The following is a 16,176-nucleotide window of genomic DNA, read 5'->3' on the forward strand; positions in this document are numbered from 1 at the left end:
GTGTAGTCTTGTACCTACACTAGTTACCAAGGGGAGGAGCTTTTGCCTGCAGCACTTGAGTGTTTCTACATGTGACTGGCCTGTGCCTTGGAACATTACTGCCACCCTACTGTAGTGGAGAGAGTGCCAGCAGCAGGAGTGACCATTCCTCTCCTTGTTTACGTCAGTGTGTGAACAGAGGAATGTCAAAGCTGCGTTCTATTTACAAAACAGCTCTTTAGTTACTTTCCTGATGACATGCTAACACAGTTGTTGCAGGATTTTCTGCTACTGCCAGATGAGACTCATTCAAATCTGAGGTCAAATGGATTACCCATTCATTTTAAAACTCATGTACTGCACTAAATGATTACCATACTCATTTTACACTATATATCTGATTACATTATACATTCAATTTCTGCTTTAAACTTGAACCTATTTGTGCATTTCTATTTAAATAGAATTTAAATGAAATATTTTACATGCTTTCCTGTTACATGTTGTCCCCATTTAGGTCAGTATGCTGTCAAATCATGCAGCCACCCAAAAATGATTTCCACTCAGAAAGGAAAATGCACTGGGACTGGGAGGGATGTGACATTTGCGGAACGCAGAGAGAACTGCTGACCAGAACAAACAACACACACACATACGAACATGTGGACTTGTGGTGGAAGAGGGAAATAAATAGGCTGATGGAGTTTCCAAGGTGGAGACAGCTGTTGAAAACTGTTAAAAGGGGTGGTGGGAGTCAGGTAAAAGAACCATTCAATCAAGAGCATTAAGATAAACTAGGATTAAAAAGAAATTAAAACTACAGTTTACATCCCCCCAAACAAGCTTCTTGTTGTACCTTTGTATCCCCTGTGGCATAAAGTTTACACATTCCTATTCATGCCTACACTCTCAAAGGTTCATTCTTTTGTTATGTTGTCCAATAAAGTGAAGTGTAAATTAACCATTTACTCAAGTAGTCTTGAGGAACTTGCGGTTTAAATGATAGTTTCCGTTTGTGTTAAATTTATTTTACTACCTCTAGAAAATCCGAGGGAAATCTACCATTTTATTGACTTCAGAACATTTTTGTTTTTTCAGGCAAAACATGCTGAAAAATGCAATAGGCTAAATACAGAATAGATGTAACCTACATATTTCTTTGATAACACCATTCCTACAGGAAACAAACATGTTTTACTCTTAATACTATAATGCTTTAAATGAAATGGTTAAACAAAACAAAAAAAACGTCAACATTTTTCCAAGCTGTGAGCACTGCAAATGAAATCCATTCACCTCCTTTGTATTGGGGTGAAGGGAGGAATCTCAGAACGGATATTGCAAAGCATGGACAAATAAAACAAAAATTATCTGCATGGCTCGATCCCACTAGAGATAAGTGGAAAAAAAAGATGTTTTTTTTTTCATAATTTGGGTGAACCAACCCTTTAAGTAAAGAAGCAACCTCTTTTTACTGCTCATCTTTTAACTTCAGGATCTGAGTTTTTTCCCCTACTACAAGGTAAAATGGAAAACTACAATAAACCAAGTCATACACTTTGTCATATACTGTACTGTACTGTACGTCATGGATGATGGAACAAGTTTGGACTCCTCTGTGCCCAGTAGGGGTAGATGTTGGACTTCAGTTCCCCACAGCCAGATGCTGCTCGATAGATCTTGCTAAACCACATGGGGAGAGAGCAGTGAAACACTAAACATTGGACTTGGTGAAATCAACTTGATTTGTTCAGCTGCATTTACTCATGGATGGGTTAACCTCATAAGTTTGTTAGAAGACTAAAAATAGTACCAACAAGTCATCATTTAATACATACAGTGGGGTCCAAAAGTCTGAGAACACTTTCCTTATGTACATTTATGCTTTGTTTTTTTTTTTGTTCAGTTTAAATTGAGCCTGATGAGCAGTGGCATTTAAATCACAGATTTATAGCTTCTAGTCAAGGAATATTAGCCTGACAATCAGACTCTACTGCCATTTCGTTTCACATCATTATTATTTGAATTGCTGAAAGAAAAAAAAGTCAGATGTGGGCAGTGATTCAGAGGTCTGGAACAAGGCTCAGGGAATATGTATCTCTAATATTTTCCCTAGGGGTTATTAGACAAGATGACATTTTACCAAAGCACTTAGCCAAATCCATTCCAGTGCTGCCTCACCATTTTTGATATATCAGTTGGATAAATCATGTTAAAACTCTAGTCTGCCTCAAGTAATGGGCTATTTCTAGTTAATCTTTCTTGAAATACTTTAAATTGTTATGCAAGGTGATTAAATTTGTGTTGACATCTCAAGAAAACTCATCTTGTCTAGTGTGTCCTGCCTTTGTCCCAATGGATGGATGAATGTTAGAACACCTGTGTTTTGACCCAAGAAGATACAATTATATGACATTATCAAATTGTCACTTTGGATATATTTTGTAAATATTCATAAGTACAAATTTACACAAGCTTAACTGGTAACTTGGATACATTTTGTCTGTTTTAACAGTATCTAGGAAGAAAGCACTTGCAGCTTGATACGTGTGCTCATGTTGTGCCCATTATTATTCATTTGTTGATTTGACAATTTAATAGTGGCTCCCCAGAAAAACTTTTAAATTGTGTGTGTTGAATAACACAAAAAACATGGCATCCACATGCACTGCAGTTGCTATTGTTAAGGCCGAAGTAAAATTCTGCAGAAATTGGCACATACCAATGTGGTAAGATGAAGGCCTTAATATATCCTTGTCTTTATTATAACAGCCCTGCAACAGGAAATGCTTTAAGGCAATGTAGAAGTGCAGTAAGGAGGGGCACAAGTCAAAGTGAAAAAATGCATCCCGCTTTTAATCTGTTCAAAAGGTGAATTTTCACTCAATTTGTATCCAAAAAATCAAAACATTAATATAACATTTACGGCAGGGGTCGCCTATACATTCAAAATTAAAAACATGTGCGGAACGGCTTGAGTCAGTTTACATTTACTGGTCATGTACATCAGTAAACAGAGGTGTGAAGGTCACCATAAGAAAGAACATCTGTTCTGAAATCAATCATACCACTCAAACATTTCCTGTCTGTGCTTGGGTAGAGGAGGGGTTTTTGCTTGACAGCAACGTTCAATAGCGACCTGTGAAACAAAACAGACATCAGAAAAAAATCCAACACACTGCAACCTCAATCATAATCCATAAAACAGTTGAGAATTTGTGAAAAAGACTTACGGGGAGAATAAGACCGTGATCTGGACCGAGACCTGTAAGCTCCTCTGTAGTATGGTGATGGGGATCGCCTTCTGAAACAAAACCAAATTAACATCTTTGTCAACTTCAGAAGGTATTAAAAATACACTGAAGCCAAAATACCATGAGTTGAGAATCAATTTCCCCAATCATAATATGCTGGAATACTTGATGGATTGAGATTGTCACCTGTATGATCTGTAGTAGTCCCTGTCATCATAGCGATCATAGCCGCCTCGGTCATATCCGCGATCATACCCACGGTCGTAGTCACGTGAATGACGTCGAGGACCACTGGGACCACCTCCACCACTACACGGATGAAGAAAATAATTACTTTCACACCTAATTTAATTTTTCCATTTCCAACTGAAAAAAGACATTTCTCATTTTTGTTATACGTTACTGAGGTTAGAATAGGAGGGAGACTTCACTTGTAAGTTGGTCTTTATCTCATAAGTCTGTTATTAACACTCTTACTCAGCATGTGAATATAAATGGCTCCATTACTCTAATTGTAGAAGGACATGATACTCGACATGTGGCAAACTGTTGAGTGTAAAGTGTAAAAAATCTATGATTAAATTTTCACTTTTATTTGTAAAAAAGAAATACAATTTAATCAGTACTTAAAAAGTATATTCATAAAATAATTTATAACTTTTCAGTTTTTATGAAAACAGAACTTGGAGGTCTGAAGACAACTCTTTTAACAGGAAGCAACAACAAGCCTTACATTCAACCCGGTAATAATTTTGTACAAATAGACATTCAACAACTAACAATACATCTGGAAGTTGTAAGCGCTCTGGTTTGTGTTTATTTCTGTTTATAATAGCAAACATACAATTCCTGAGGAACTGATTGCCTACAACAGATGACACACTTCTACAATTACACAACCAATATCTTTTTCAGCTAAAAGTCTAATTAATACCTCTAATTACACTGAAGTACCCAGAGAATTCACCACTGATGGAGAGCCCAAACTCACTCAGCTACCAAATATTATGCTGTTTTTCACTTTAGTGTTAATAATGCTAGGGATTTTAGTGGATTTGTCTGCTACAGAACTGAAGTTAACCTCCTTTTCTGGGACAACTGGACGATTTTGATGTTCATGTCTCTAACTTTGTAAAAACTTCACTATTTGTTTAAAAATTGCCTTACAAATAAATTACAATTTTTTATTTTTTTTTTAACCTCCAACAGGAAACAGTGATTTTCTCCCCACTCATGGCCACTCGCAAAATTTACTCAAAGAATTATAAGCACTGATCTTTCTCTTTGATGGATTACATCTAAAATAGATCTACAAAAACAGTACACCACATCAGAGCATATCTGTTAACTGGAGGATCTAAAATGAAACACCACATGAAATGTGGTAACATGAATGAAACAGTTTCCATGGTCCAGATGTCTTACTATGTGGGTCGGCCCATGTAGATTCCAGGGGTTGGGGTGTGAGGTCTTTTTGTGATGGAGAAGTCTACCCTGATCCTACGACCATCCAGCTCCATGCCATTGGCTCGTTCCTTTGCCTGGCAGCAATCAAAAATAAACTACCACTTAAGACCCATAAAATATTTCAGGAATGTGTTTGGCAGAGGTCTTTGTCAACTCATATTCTTATACCTCTTTAGCATCATTTGTGTTTTCGAAGTAAACAAAGGCAAAGCCCCTGGAGCGCCTCGACTGCTGGTCATACACGATGCTGACATCAGCAAGGGGGCCATATTTAGAGAACACCTCCCTCAGATCCCTCTCTGTGGTGTACAAGCTCAGGCCAAACACTCCCAGGCAGCAGTTTGGGTCTGGATTTGCCTGCAATTCATAGACATTAAGATTTGGATACACCATACAATAATCCATTGAAAGAGTCCATCAATACTCAGGACAATGAAGTTTTTACATGTCAGGCAGATATAATATGCTGAAGTACATATCAGTGTTTGGGAACTACAATGGACATTTTCAGATATCATGCAACGAGAACACAGGCGATGCTGATTTAGCCATTGAGCACTTACACGGTTGCCGATGTGCCTACGGCGATTGGACATGGGTGAGCGGCTATGGCTCCTGCGCCGATGCTCTCCACTGTAGGACCTGCTATGGGATCGGCGATGATAGGACCTTGAGCGGGAACGAGATCGACTGTAGTGTCTGCGTGAACCACGGCGAGAATGGGACCTGTACAGACAGAGACAATACTTCAACATTCACATTGGTCCTATCGCTACTCACATCCAATTCTTCTAAAGTTGATAGATAGACTGACATCTTCATATCCTGTCTGACAATTGGTAGGGAAGACTTTTATGCCGCTGTAATTCTGAAAAACTTACTTAAATTTACTCACCCAGACCTTGACCTGGACTGGGACCGAGATTTGGAACGGGAGTGGCGGGAGCCTTCTTTTGAACGGGCTGGTGAGAGAGCCGGGGAGCGGCTTGCCGACTTTCCTGAGCCCCGTGGACTCACGCTCCTGGACGCAGAGCGAGACTCCTGAACGGACCACACACACACACACACATACGCCTTGTCAGTACCAATGAGAAGACAAACTGAGAAATTTGACTCAATATTTCTATTTACTTAAGTATTAACACAATCCTGTGAAGAGTACAGAAAAGAACAGAATTTAGGATTGTGAATTAGGAATGTAGGTTAATGCTATTTTGTTTAGCCATGGATAGTGTGACATCAATATGACTACATTAATCAGTATACTTAAATTGTCAACATGATGAAAAAACAAATTAGTCAGTTGTGTAAAAATTGTAATGATTTTAAACCAATGTGTGTTGAATTCAATAAAAAGAACATGCACGCATTTGACAAACAGACCAGAAAATTACTTAGCGCAGTGACCTTATCCAGATTACTTCCTGAACTTCATTTCTGTAACTTCATTACTTCACATTATTCTTCTTTCTTCAATTGTCTTACTTCTTCTTACTTCCCCCATCTCACACACTGCCCATACTTCTTCCCTCCTCATGTTTTAGCATGCATTGAATAATTCAGCTTCACACATCTGAGCTTCATATTATTGAAAATAAAGTGGACATGAGACTTCTTCCGCATTTTCTTGGTCCAACCTTAACCTTAATGGAAAAGAAAAGGATGAAGAATATATGACTACAATTAAAACTGCACCCTCATTCAACTTTTAATGTGTTATTACGATCTTATGACATGCATGGGAATATTTCAGGCCACATAATATAAATGTTCAGTGTTAGTTTTATAAGTATTTCACTTTCAGTGGTTCTACGTTCACTGTTATATCCTATCAGCCACTTTCAGTTATGAGCTTTCAAAGGGTTGTAGATGTAAATATCAGGAAAGTAAGGTATGATTACTGTAAACTGCTGCCAAAACTGAAAGGTATGCATGTGAACATATGTTCATTTCATTTTTCCATTCTGGTTGTGTCTTGACACTTTGGTAGGTCATCTGCACATCAGGAAAACAGAACAAACAATATTGTCCTATATATATTCACAAGATGATACAGATTTATATGAACTATGATTACATGATCACCTTTCATTTCTGTTTGTCTTTTGCAAAAACATTGTGTTTCTTCTTTAAATGTACGGGCCCAAATGAATCCTGTTGGTACAATTTCTTCCAAATGGCCTTTAAGGAATCATAGTGTATTTCAAACCACTGAATGTGAATGTCTGCTCAACAGTGCCTTCATCTCTTCGAAATAAATCTCATCTTAAGTTAGTCCAAACGACCTCAAGATGTTGTTTCAACTCAATTGTATTGACTTGCATCATTAGTGCTGATAAAACAGCCTGAAATCTTGAGAGTAAATCTTCAGACCATAAGCTGTAGCTATATCAAGACCATTTTTCTTGAAAAAGTGCCTGTTAGTGGCAAGAAAATTTACAAGCAATTGTAATAGGAAACAGAAATTTGATTGATTATAAGGTGCAGTTATCCTCAAGCATGTTCAGCAAACTGCCTCTAAATAACTAATTGACTAAATCACAACATGTGAGGTTTACCCATAATGCAAAACAACCACATGAGACCAATTCTAGATGATCACACTGTGGAGGCTGGTGTGCAAAGAAAAATAGTTGGTTATGCCTGTAAGTAAGCCAGTGCAAACTGTATGTTCATGGTCAATGTGGGCAACAGCGTCTAAGGGTAAACGTTTGTCTAAATAACCTCCTCTAAATAAATTCCTCCCGGACTAACCCAAACTGTCATTTGCCCTTCTACACACTGTACATTCCTAATTCGATCCTATGACCCCAGGTACATGCAGGCTAAATCATGTCATGCTGGAAAGGACTTATGGGTATTCTATTGCAAAGTGGTTTCTGAACCACAGAAAATTGTTTTACATTTTATAAAATGTACAGACATAATGGTCAATTCACTAGGGTAAGAATCAAACTTTAACTCTGATTACCTGATAGCTGCAGTATGATATGGCTATGTTTCCAAGGTACAATGCAATGACAGAATGCAGTAAATGCAAATGGATAAGAAGAAATCTTGAGGCCGTTTGTTTTTGTCTTAAATCGTTAATATGTTTAACACCAATATTGTGGCTTGATTGGCACAAGTTGCTGCGCCCACAATGACAGAAAAAACATATTGAAATATTAAGATTAATGTTGGCAGACACAAATGCACAGTACTCAGTCGAGATCCTATGTATAGTATCTACATACAGTTTAATACCATCTTACAATTACTACATTAAAGTTTGTCAAATTAATTAGCGAATAAATGTCTAAACAGAAATCCCCCCTTCGGTTTCTGCAGACTGTTTCATTAGTTAACCTATATTCAACATGTTCAACAAGTCTGACCGCTTTTAAAACATTATGTAACAACGTAGCTAAGATTAAACTTGCAAATAATTAATCTTAACGATAAACAGTCAGACATTCATTTTGACGATCCGCGGGTTTGTTTTTAAAGACTGGTTAGGCTGAGTTGTTGCCTTAAGTTAGCACTCACGTCGCAGGCTCTGTGCTGCTTTTCTCGTACATTCACACAGGCCCAGTTCATGGGCTACCGTTAGCCGGCTAGCTAACGATTATTAGCACACGCTAATGTTTACTGTGCAAATGCTTGGGAAACGTACTAGTAATAAACTATAAACTGAACAAAATTATAATGACAGATGTATGTTTCATAAATAACTTTTTTTCATAAATGGTTTGAACTGTAGGCTTCAGCAAGCTAGCTAACGTTAGCTAACCAACATTAGCTAAGACAACATGAACACTGAACATTTCAGTTTCATACAACCGAGTCACTCGTAAGTTAGCACCAGAAAAATGTTACAGACAAAACCTTAACGAAGCTCATACGTACCCGACCTTTGTCGTTATCGCTCATTTTTAGTTACACTGAATATATGAAAGTAATAGCTAACTACAATCCACAGTTGTGTGGGAGCGTGTGTCTGTGTGTGAGCAATAGCGGCAGTAACAACTGTAGGCGGTAGCTCCTCCCACGTGCTGCAGGCAGATAATAATAGCATAATTAGCAATTACATTCTTCCATAATGTAGTTTCATGTAGTCTAATGCAGTTTCCTTAACGACACTTGTTAAGAAAACCACATATTTTCGCTTTAAAAAAAATGAAAACAATTATAGTTATAACTTGCAATTCAAGTGACTGTCTGTGAGTTGCCTAATAGAGTAGACAACATAACCAACATAACACAGGTCTAATGGAAATAGGACCTTTACAAAATCTGTTGAAATATTTAGTCCCGTTTTGAATCAACTTTTAAAATTTATGTCGGTATTTCCAGTAAGACTCTATTTTGTGGAATAAAATGAGTTTGGTTAGGAAGTGGTTTTGAGATTGCAAAGTAGCCTACTAGACATTATTCAGGATAAATAAATGTCTTATATTTTTTATATAAGATTTACAATCAAGCAACAGTTTAATAATACCTACTGCGTATTTTTTGCATGTTAAGTGTGGTGCCCCCACCCCCCCTTTTACAACATTGTCCTCTAAATGAAAACATTAACTGCATAATTTTAAAATTCATAGCTTATTAAGCCATCAAAAAACAATTATTGACTTTATTCATTAGTGGTCTTTACAAATATAACTGCATATTTAAATCGTCTCTGTGACACCAATTTTGTCATAGCCACTCATCAAGATAAGATGAAACCAGTTAATTTAGCTGACATTCTACACAACATTTTTGCAAATAAATAATGATATAATAATAATAAATAATTATTTCTTGATGTATGCCTTGTTTGGGTCACTGTTTTATTGTTTCATGGTCTCGAAGCCAATAAGTCCATATTTTGTAAGATAAAGATTCTTTACACATTGTCAACTGTACAAATGCATCCTTTTATCACCATACCACAGAGCTGTCTGGTCCTGCTGTCTTTTCCTCACCCATTTACTCCATGTCTCTGCCTTTCATTCATCCACTACTTTCACTACAGTTTTATTCAGGCAGTGAGGAGCAGAAAATGACTGCTATCCTGTGGTTTAAGAGTGGCTTACTCCAGTGTAAGCACATTCATGAGCTACTCTACGTGCCACTGGCTGGATTGTATGGTGGCAATGGTACAGGGATGCACTTGACTTGTCTGGTTTAAAACCAAATTTGATGCAGGGAAAGAAATATAGGTGAAAAATAACCTTTTCTCCTTTTTTGCTTAAATTAAACCTGTGTAGAAGATCATTCTACATGGGCAAATGCACACGGTGGGAGCTGTCATTTTCAGACAGGACCAAACAGAAAACTATCTGATTAGACTGAATTTATCAGTAATACTGCACTACTGTACATGTTCCATATGAACCACAATGCAAGACCTCACTTGTCTCCAAGACATAATCAAATAGTGTGTAAAACAGTCCATAACTCTTACTGTTTTGCATTTTCTTTATTTAAAGTGAGCAGATGCTGAGAAGGAAGCAGAAAATGGAACAATCTCATTCAGAGATTGGATGCAGTGATTTAATTGGCAGCAGCAGGCATGAAAAAAACTAGTCAGTTTCAGTCTGGCATTAGGCTATCACAGTGCTGATTTTTATTATATTAGAGAAATGCAACTTTCACTGGTCCCTTAATTTCTTCCTAAGACAGTTTTATGACCGATTACTAAATTATCCTAAGACTAGAATTTGTGATAATAATTCAAAATATTAATATGGGAAAATAAACTTGCTAAAAATCAATTTTTCCACATTATCTGCCAAAGACCAGCACTTATAATTAACCATCTGACATGACCTAAGAGCAGATTTAACAGAATATGACAGAATAACAGAATGTAATGCTCTGGATCCAGTTACTCATTGGCACCTATAAAGGGGGTATCGAGAAAAAGAAAATCAATCAATCATTTTTAATGGAAGAAACTATATTTTCAGCAAGCCAGTAAATGTGTAAGTTCACCTACCACAGTTATATAGGACATTTATTTTATGAAGATCTAGAGCACTGGGTCCATCTCGCTGGCCAATGGGAATGTAAGGATCTGGTTTGGGGATTATTGTCGGTCCACCATCTTCAGAGAAGGCATATCTACATCAAAGATACATAAAATATATTGTAGTGATGCCCCAGCAAAAGATGAAAAAAAAATACAATTATCTTGCCTGGCCTCAAAGAGGAGCTCACCTTCCATAATGCATGACAGAGGTGTAGTCATACGGGCTGTTGAGATTGTTTGTTACCTGTTTCCTGAAGTTATGAATGTGGTCTGTCAAAACACAAAAAATAAAGGGACATTAAACTCTTTTGGTGAAAAAAGGAGTAGTAAAAAAAGTCTTTCGGAAGGCAGTAACATAACATTGCGAGGTGATAACTCATTCCAACCTGGCATGATGTTTTTCCATACAATTGTAACATAGTGGTCTCGGTCTGAACGTGACTGCTCGTGTACAAAGCCAAGAGCGTGCATGAACTCATGGGCGGCCACTCCTGACCACATGCATCCAGGAGTCTGCAGTGACAAGGTCTGGCTTCCCCCAGTCTGCCCCAGAAATGACCAGCAGCTTGGGGCACAGAAGAAAAACGTGTCAATACAATGCAAAACTACCACACAAGAATTATATGTAAATATCAAAACAGGTACTACATCTAAAAACCATTTGTTGCAGTCACACTCACCCATATCTCGGTTGAATATCAAGGAAACTGTCCTCATGAGTGCGTGGAACAAATTTAATGCATGATCCAGAGGAAATGTCTTGCATCCCAGTCTCTATGGTGATTCTGTCCATGTCGTCTGCCATTTAAAAAAACAAGCATTATTTGCAGAAAGATTCAAACTTAAAATGCCTTTGTATCACCTCTTTAAATATGCCGATTCATACCATATAGTGGGGAGAGGATGTATGGGACATAAACGAATCCATCAACTGATTTAGGCCAGAGACAGGCATTGCCAGGGCAGGTTATCGCACTCCGCACGTATGAACTGGCAATATCTCCCTCTCTGAGTGTCAGTCCTCGAGGGGCTCGCAACCCTTATGAAAAAAACAAAAGATTTTGTTGAGTCCATGATATACTGAAAAAGTTTAATCAATACAATTTTATATAATTCACAGCTTACTTACTGCTATTGACCTCCAGGATTTGATCCATTACATTCATTTGATCACGGTCTGTAATTTCATCTGATGAAACAAAAAAGAAAGTTTTAATTTAATGATCCTCCAGTCTTCCTCCAGTTTCTATGATCATTAACGTGCAGTATTATTCACATGCATGATGTAAAAGTAGCTTTTTTCCAAGATCCCACCTGAGTATTTCCTTTTTAACCTCACTTTCCCCTCATGGACTCCTGTAGAATTCTGTAATACAAAGGTTAAATGTTAATATAATTTGGCTGCAAGGCACGACAAAACTAAAAGGGGGTCTCATCCAAAATATTTTCTCCTGGTACTGACCTTAACAGGTAGAGTGTACGCTTGGGTCAACAGGCCAAGGAAGATAGCCAGAAGGATCCTGGCAGAATACATTGTTGTGTTTTAGATTGGTATACAAGTTTCAGTCTGCGGTCTTCCAGTGCAAGAGCTAAATGAACTCCTCACCTCCACTGAATCTATATACCCACTTCTCCTCCTATGCTCTGTACTGATTGGGCACATGATCTATGATGAAGCACGATTAAGACCCCTCATCAACCAGGTCTATGTAATTTACTCAAGTCCACTGCTGAGCTGTAACAGGTGGTCCCATTGCTGACCTTCACTTGTGCCCTGTACTTAACACATGTTAAGATTCAGCACTTTCTGAAATGAAACACTTAAAGGTGTTTTGCTGATACAACTCAGCAGTTGTCATCAGGAGAATAACTGTCCACCCAGTCCAACAGACCAGCAATTTGTGTCTGACTAAACTGGTAACAGGTGATTTTGTGATAAACTCGGTTGATAACTGTCTTGACAGCAATCATTTTGTCATTTAGGTAAATATATAAAAACAAAACCTTCCCCCTCTCCCAATGCTGTTTCTATTTTTATCAAAGGGCCAATTTGAAGGGCAATGACTCAGGGAAGAATTAAATGTGGTAGCAGTTGATTAAATCTCGCCCTCATGGTTACTGAATATAAATACTATAAAATTTCTGTATCTGAGTTAGGGGTGTATGATTTTAATTATGGATCCTTAAATGCTCTGTCATATCACAAACTTGTTCTTCATTAATCTAGATAAATGGTTTCTTCATCCGGTGAAAACAGACTATTTCCCCTTTTTTTCCCCTCTTGTTTAATGTGATCACATGACCCATGTTTTCATTCTTCAAATACTTTATTTTACTGTAGTGTTAAATATTCAAGCATGCATGCAAGCAGAAATACATTTCCTTCACATTCAAGTCATTTCTGACTGATTTATGAAATGACTTATGTTGTACAGGGTAGTGACACTTGGATGACCACTTCAAACAAAGCTCTGATGAATGCTAGTGCTGTTTCTTTTGTTCTCACGCACCACTTTACTATAACTTTCTCAGCCTTCTAAATGTAACCAACACGTCTTGTTTAAACTCACACAATCGCATGCACACAGAGGAAATGCTGATAGAAAGCTTGAATCAATCTTTATTGATATTTCTTAAATGATTTAATATCAATTTATTATATTAGCTTCCAGTACACGACTGTTTCGGCTCAATGCAGTTTGGCTAGTAATCATCCTTGTCACCTGTGGAGAGAGACAGAAAGGAATTAAACATTTGACAGTCTCTATATTGCATTACAGTTACTGGTTCTGAAATAATTACAGGAAATTAGCTCAGGATGTTTGCTACCAACCGCATTTATAGAGTTTGTTGATTTTCAGCTTGTCAATGTGGCTGAGAGTCGATGTTTGGCCCAGCTTTATGTTCTTGCTGTTCTTAGGAATGATGGTTGGCTCCCCATCCTGAGAGTAGGCATACCTAAACATATATATTACATTACAATATAGGAATTATACCGCAAGATTAGTCAGTGATCTAAATTAAAGTTATATACTTACATCCCAAAATGCATTATTGAGCCATAATCATATGGAAGGTCCAAATGGTCAGTCTTAAATTTCTCAAAATTTCTCAAACGATCTGTTGGAAATTGAAAAATAGTTCTTAAACTTAATAACCGAGCATTTGTACAGATTGTTATTGTTGTATACAAAGCATCTTTGTTTTGAAAACTGATACAGTTGATTATTAATATTCTTTAATTTACCATTTTTGGAGATCTCATTGCCCAATGCCACCCCCCTTCCCGCCCCTTTGAAATTACCCCTCCAAATGTTTGGCCACATGATGGTGACATAGTTGTCCCGGTCAAAGCGAGACTGCTCGTGCACAAAGCCCAGGGCATGCATGAATTCATGGGAAATCACTCCAACTTGGAGGCAGTTAGGGCTCTGGAGAGATACGGTCTGTCTTCCACCACGCGAACCAAGGTAGGACCAACACCTGAATTAACGCACATACACCCAGACACATAGCATATGATTAGAAAAACTCAAAGAAGAACACTTCCTTGAGTAATTCATATTTATAATAACAGCTGCTACTCAACTCTGAATTTCATATCTCTTACACACAGAAAAACATTTTGCCAAACACGTAACATTTTTAGAGAAAAGACTGACATATTATGGAATCAAACTTTCCAGGCAAAGGTTCTCACCCAGACTTTTGCTGGATGTCGATGAAGTCACGCTGGTGAGTCCGAGGAACAAACCGCACACAGGTACCTTTCTCTATGTTCTCCATCCCTTTCTTTATCAGCTTTGTCTCCATCTCAGCTGTTCATGGGTTTAGATATAATGGAAAGGACAGAAACAATTTGTAAATCACTGAAAACAATGTTGGTGAATGTTAGAAATTATTATACTATAACATATTGCAATTATGTAAATTTAGAAAACTACAAAACATACAGTATTCAGTTGAGAGCCTGTATGCAATGTAGACATGTCCATCCACTGACTTAGACCAGAGGCAGCTCCGTGCAAAGCAGACTTTGGAGCGCCTTCCGGCAGAAACAGCAATGTCTCCCTCTCTGAGACTGGTAATGCCGTCGATGATTCGGGAAGCTGAGACAGAAATTTAATCATTCTAGACATGAGCTCATTTACAGTATGATGTGTAAACTGCAAAAGAATTCAAGTAAAATTTTTGCAACTTACCTTGGATCTCATTAGCTTTAATGATTTCATCCATTGCTGTCCCATCGCCGTGATCTTCATGCTCTTAAAAAAAGAAGGGTTATATTCAGTGTGTGCTTTTACTAGTCACATTTAGATTAACATTTGATCAAATCAAAATTGCATTTACCTTTATAGCCAATGGGTCCCCATTTTGGGCTGAAAAAAAATTTCTGCAAAAAAAAAAAAAAAAGACAAAGTTGTTTACAGTTCTGTTGCAAGCTACTGCTGAAGTTGTTAAAATCACAGTCCCACTCCAATCCTTTGCATATTTACCTGAGAATGTACGGCTGAGAGACAGGTGGAAACCATGCACAAGAGGATAATCCGGTCCATCTTTGCTGGTCAGAATTTTCTTCAGTGTTGCCATTTTACCTGCACTAACACCTACTTTTATAGGTGTTCCCAGTCACTGTCCTGAGATAATACCCATGATTATCACAGGTAAATTACAGGGTTACTGTTATTTGTTTGTGAGTGAGTTTAATGCCCAAATTAGTTAGATTCTTTCATAAACAACAACTCCAACAGTAAGATAATGTGAGGTCTCACTGTGTGTAATAACAGCTTCACTTCGATGCCCAGCTTTAAATTAAATGGTTTAATGTTTGGCACAGATTTCTGGCAATTTTAGGCTTTGGGTGTATCATACATGTAGGCTACCAGGAGTACTGTTTTGTTTCTGCTGGAGCTACGCTTACCAGCAGTTGACACGCAGTGTTAAGCTTCGAATATCAGATGCTACGTCGCAAAACGTCATGAGTGAACATCATATTCTTATTGTCAGTGTGTTGTGAAAAAGAGGAAAATATTATCGCCCGAACAGGGACTTGAACCCTGGACCCTCAGATTAAAAGTCTGATGCTCTACCGACTGAGCTATCCGGGCTCTGACAAATACGCCGGAAACGCTCCATATAGAGAACGGAAACCGAAATCATACTCAATCCAATACAGATTTCACTCTCAATGAGACAGGTCAACAAATTCTACAAAGGCATTTTAGGAAAACAAGATACCATGACCAGTTTTTCTGACATTCGTTCATTTCTAACACAACATGATGTTACGGTAGGTTGATGTTAACGTTAACTGACTTGTAACTAGCTAGCTAGCTAAATTTGCCAGGCTTGATGTCGGTGGCTACAGCTAAGTTCAGACAAAAGATACAAATTATCGTCAAGGAAAATAACTAAAGAAACTACTCTGGTAGCTCACCAACAATAGAGTGAGTCTAAACACTTTAAAAGCAAACTAAA

At 37.7% G+C, this 16,176-nt stretch overlaps 3 protein-coding genes and 1 non-coding gene across 5 annotated transcripts; all 4 read right to left on the minus strand.

Moving 5' to 3' along the window:
• Positions 1 to 2,814: 2,814 nt before the first annotated feature.
• On the minus strand, positions 2,815 to 8,692 carry tra2b (transformer 2 beta homolog). Of its 2 annotated transcripts, none has more exons than XM_022741084.1 (8): positions 8,589 to 8,692; positions 5,596 to 5,741; positions 5,264 to 5,426; positions 4,869 to 5,057; positions 4,659 to 4,774; positions 3,420 to 3,542; positions 3,213 to 3,280; positions 2,815 to 3,118 (listed from the first exon to the last, which is right to left on the minus strand). In XM_022741084.1, exons 1-8 carry the CDS (start codon positions 8,610 to 8,612, stop codon positions 3,108 to 3,110), a joined length of 840 nt encoding a protein of 279 aa, XP_022596805.1. In that variant the 5' UTR covers positions 8,613 to 8,692; the 3' UTR covers positions 2,815 to 3,107. The 2 variants fall into 2 exon arrangements, with proteins under 2 accessions (XP_022596805.1, XP_022596804.1); XM_022741083.1 differs by having other exon boundaries at positions 3,213 to 3,283.
• Positions 8,693 to 10,554: 1,862 nt separating this feature from the next.
• Positions 10,555 to 12,232, minus strand: LOC111218884 (high choriolytic enzyme 2-like). Its single transcript, XM_022741368.1, has 9 exons — positions 12,161 to 12,232; positions 12,013 to 12,064; positions 11,828 to 11,887; positions 11,585 to 11,737; positions 11,379 to 11,496; positions 11,085 to 11,263; positions 10,887 to 10,968; positions 10,666 to 10,790; positions 10,555 to 10,568 (listed from the first exon to the last, which is right to left on the minus strand). The coding sequence occupies exons 1-9, from the start codon at positions 12,230 to 12,232 to the stop codon at positions 10,555 to 10,557; spliced, it is 855 nt and encodes a 284-aa protein (XP_022597089.1).
• Positions 12,233 to 13,401: 1,169 nt separating this feature from the next.
• On the minus strand, positions 13,402 to 15,254 carry LOC111218434 (low choriolytic enzyme-like). Its single transcript, XM_022740738.1, has 9 exons — positions 15,195 to 15,254; positions 15,049 to 15,091; positions 14,901 to 14,963; positions 14,652 to 14,807; positions 14,399 to 14,516; positions 14,003 to 14,181; positions 13,737 to 13,818; positions 13,532 to 13,656; positions 13,402 to 13,421 (listed from the first exon to the last, which is right to left on the minus strand). Exons 1-9 carry the CDS (start codon positions 15,252 to 15,254, stop codon positions 13,402 to 13,404), a joined length of 846 nt encoding a protein of 281 aa, XP_022596459.1.
• Positions 15,255 to 15,733: 479 nt separating this feature from the next.
• Positions 15,734 to 15,806, minus strand: trnak-uuu. The gene has a single exon. It is a non-coding gene; the product is annotated as a tRNA-Lys (tRNA).
• Positions 15,807 to 16,176: the final 370 nt, after the last annotated feature.

This window comes from Seriola dumerili, unplaced genomic scaffold, assembly GCF_002260705.1.
Source record: "Seriola dumerili isolate Sdu_G_001 unplaced genomic scaffold, Sdu_1.0 BDQW01000052.1, whole genome shotgun sequence".
Classification (NCBI taxonomy): Eukaryota; Metazoa; Chordata; class Actinopteri; order Carangiformes; family Carangidae; genus Seriola; species Seriola dumerili.